Source organism: Cervus canadensis, chromosome 4 (assembly GCF_019320065.1).
Source record: "Cervus canadensis isolate Bull #8, Minnesota chromosome 4, ASM1932006v1, whole genome shotgun sequence".
Taxonomy (NCBI): domain Eukaryota; kingdom Metazoa; phylum Chordata; class Mammalia; order Artiodactyla; family Cervidae; genus Cervus; species Cervus canadensis.
Window position 1 is genome coordinate 65,935,414 of NC_057389.1, and position 3,475 is coordinate 65,938,888.

The following is a 3,475-nucleotide window of genomic DNA, read 5'->3' on the forward strand; positions in this document are numbered from 1 at the left end:
TGATGCTGAAGCTCCAATACTTTGGCCACCTGATGAAAAGAGCTGACTCATTGGGAAAGACCTTGATTCTGGGAAAGATTTAGGGCAAGAGGAAAAGGGAGTGACCGGATGAGATGGTTGGATAGCATCATCAACTCAATGGATTTGAGTTTGAACACACTCCAGGAGATAGTGAAGGACAGGGAATCCTGGCATGCTGCAGTCCATGGGGTCACAAAGAATCAGACATGACTTAGCAACTGAATAACAGTAGCAAAACACCATTCAATTCTCATTCTCACTCACCTCCCCTCCCCATCTCTAATGTTAAACTTCCTAGTTGATTTCCACTGATTTAACATTTCAAAAAGAATAATCTCATTATTTGGTTGATGTTTGTAGAACTGTGGATCACAGAAGGTCAAGAAATTAGTCTATAAAGTAAGGCAGGAAAGGAGGAGCCATTGGAACATTTTCCTCTCCTGCTTGCTAAACTGACCTTTGTGCTATTCTTTTTTGTGTCCTTGAACAATCCTCTTTCTCTCCTCCAGTTGTTTGTACTCATCTGAAGTTAACATCTGGTTACCATTCAACACTGAATTCCAGGGGCTGCTCTCAACCTTTTATTTTACCCAACTTACATGTCACAGATATAACTGATATCTCTTTATGAGCTGTACCCATTCTTCATGAACATCAAGACACAGTAAGTACTTTATAGCAACCATTTGTGTATAAAACTACAGCTACAGATCCAGATCCAGATCCCTTGGGAACAGCAGCCATGTAGTATTCAGATTTTACTCTCATTTAGCTTTTATTTTGGATTATAGTATAGTATAGGAAATATTCATCAAATAATTGAATAAATAAAGGAGTTTGAAATTTGGTATCCTGACTCTTTTTGTGTGATAAATTACATACTTCAAAACTTGGTTCAGATGTCACCCTGTGGAAGAATCTTCTCTAAATCTTTCTGCCACTTTGAATTTATATGTTTCCCTTTGTCCTTTATGCAATTCTGCATTCTAAACCTACTGCTTGCAGAGAACAATTAACCTCCACTAAATGCCTTCAGAATTCACCCATGTGGAACAAAGCAGGCCATATAAAGTTGGACAGAGACAGGATTATCCCTGTAATAATTAGCCACATGAAAATGAGCATGTTTTCTTAGGTATTATGTCATTTACATTGCCACGAAGCAGGAGACAAATTCAATAAAGGAGTGAGGATTGATAGTTTAACTGTTTATGTGGATTAAGTGTTTATTTATAGAAAAGTAGCATGAATAAGAATAGTACAAACCATATACCCTTTACTCAGAATCCCCAGTTGTTAATATTGTATAGTTTTTGCTTCATTATCCCCCATTTAATCAATTTCATAGCATCTAGTAACTTTTTTCCTTTAAACATTGTTATTATGTGTTTCCAAGGAATATATATATTCATCTACAAAGTCATAGTGCAGTTATCAGCATCAGTAAATAACATCAATACAGTATAATTGTATAATGCATTTTGAGTGGAGAAGGATTGGAAAATTGGAGAGTTTTCTCATTCAAGGAAGGACTTCTCTAAAAAGTGTGAAAATAAGATATGATAGTATAAAATTCTAAGTGGTGCTTTTGGCATAAGAATCTAAACTTATGAAATGTAAAGAGAAGGTAAAACGCATTAATACAAAGTTTCTTACTTTATACTTTCTTGAAAAGCAATTCCCACGTTCAGCATTTTATTCAGAGCCCCCATAACATCCTTATTCCTTAGACTATAGATTAAAGGGTTTAGTACAGGAGTGAGTATGGTGTAAAAGACAGATACCATCATGTCCTTCTCAGGGGTGTGGTAGGAATTGGGAAGCATATATGTGTAGATGGCAGCCCCATAAAAGAGGATGACCACAGTCATGTGGGAGGAACAAGTGGTAAACGCCTTCTTCCGACCCTCTGCTGAGCGCATCCTGTGAATGGTGAGGAGGATAAAGTAGTAAGAGCCTGAAATGATTGTCACAGGAATGAGGAGCATGAGCACACAACACAGGTACATGAAAATCTCATAGAGGGAGGTGTCTGAGCAGGAAAGCTTTAATACAGCAGGAACTTCACAGAGGAAATGATGGATCTCCCGGGATCTGCAGAAGGGGAAGGTCATGGTGATGGGAGTAAACAAAAAGCCATCCACTGAGCCCAGAAACCAGCAGCCAGATGCCAGGAAGAGACACACTCTGGGGTTCATGAGGACAGGGTAATGGAGAGGATGGCAAATGGCCGTGTAGCGATCATAGGCCATGGAGGCTAGAAGGAAAAACTCTGAACCTGCTAGTGTCACATAGAGGAACATCTGAATCCCACATTCAGGGACTGAGATCTTATTCACACCTGTGATCTGGTCCATGAGCATCTTGGGTACAGTAACAGAAATGTACATCATGTCCATGAAAGACAGCTGACTGATGAAAAAGTACATGGGGGTGTGTAGGTGAGCATCAGAATATATCAAACAAATCAGAATGATATTTCCAGACAAGGCCATTAGGAAAACCACAAAAATGACCAAACAAAGGAGAGCAGGGTGTTGGGATTGACTGAAGATTCCCACCAGGGTGAAATCTAATCTTTCAGTGTAGCTGGTCATCCAGGTGATATTGCCCATGAGGTTTCACCTAGACCACCAAGGAGAAATTTGAAGTTAATGGATTACTTATAGGAATCTACCAACTGAAATGAATGTTTACTGAGAGTGTGCACATATGTGTATGTGTGTATGTGAGTGTGTATGTGTATGTGTGTACCACTCAATTGTGCTAACAAGAGGAAATTCTATGACCCTGTAGATATGGAGTTTTAAAAGTATCTATAATTCTACAGATTACTAGAATACTAGTAATTCACAACAATGTGTCTAAAAAATTAACTTACAGCTATGTTGCTGCAGTTGAGTTTTATGACATCTGATGATGTAATGTCCTTCATGGAGAAGAATGGAAATTTATGTAGCATCTGGCCTATGCAAACACAAAAAGTAAATTACTTTTTTTAAAAAAGATATTACACTCTTCTAAAATGCTTTTTATAGAACTTGGAATTTTATTATCCCCCGTTTAAGGCTCCAACTGGGAGCTTTAAAACTCTTGGAGGTGTATTACATATAGAAAGATTTTAAAAGTTACTGAAATATAATTTAAGGAAAATCTATACAAAACACTTGAATCTCTTTTGTCTATAAGACTGGGTGATACTGTGAGGCACTGTGGTTATGTGGAGTGTACATATACATATAATTATGTATATATATTTAAATTTTAAACAAATATATATATGTGGTGTGTGCTATTCAGGGGAAATATTATACAAATGTGATTTAAAGTATAATTTTAAAATAGCTACACAATAAATAAAAAGAAAAATAGACACAGAATATATTTCTGACCTTTTTTAGGGAATAAGGAATAGCTTCTTATTCTACATTTTTCTCTTATAAAGATTAAACCT

At 36.9% G+C, this 3,475-nt stretch overlaps 1 protein-coding gene across 1 annotated transcript; it reads right to left on the reverse strand.

The window, feature by feature from the left end:
• Window positions 1-1,673: 1,673 nt before the first annotated feature.
• On the reverse strand, window positions 1,674-2,636 carry LOC122439235 (olfactory receptor 2T29-like). Its single transcript, XM_043464327.1, has one exon. The coding sequence runs from the start codon at window positions 2,634-2,636 to the stop codon at window positions 1,674-1,676; it is 963 nt and encodes a 320-aa protein (XP_043320262.1).
• Between the last annotated feature and the right edge of the window lie 839 nt (window positions 2,637-3,475).

Excerpts from the sequence above, each read along its gene's own strand:
- LOC122439235 (XM_043464327.1), bottom strand. The coding sequence starts at position 2,636 with ATGGGCAATATCACCTGGATGACCAGCTACACTGAAAGATTAGATTTC.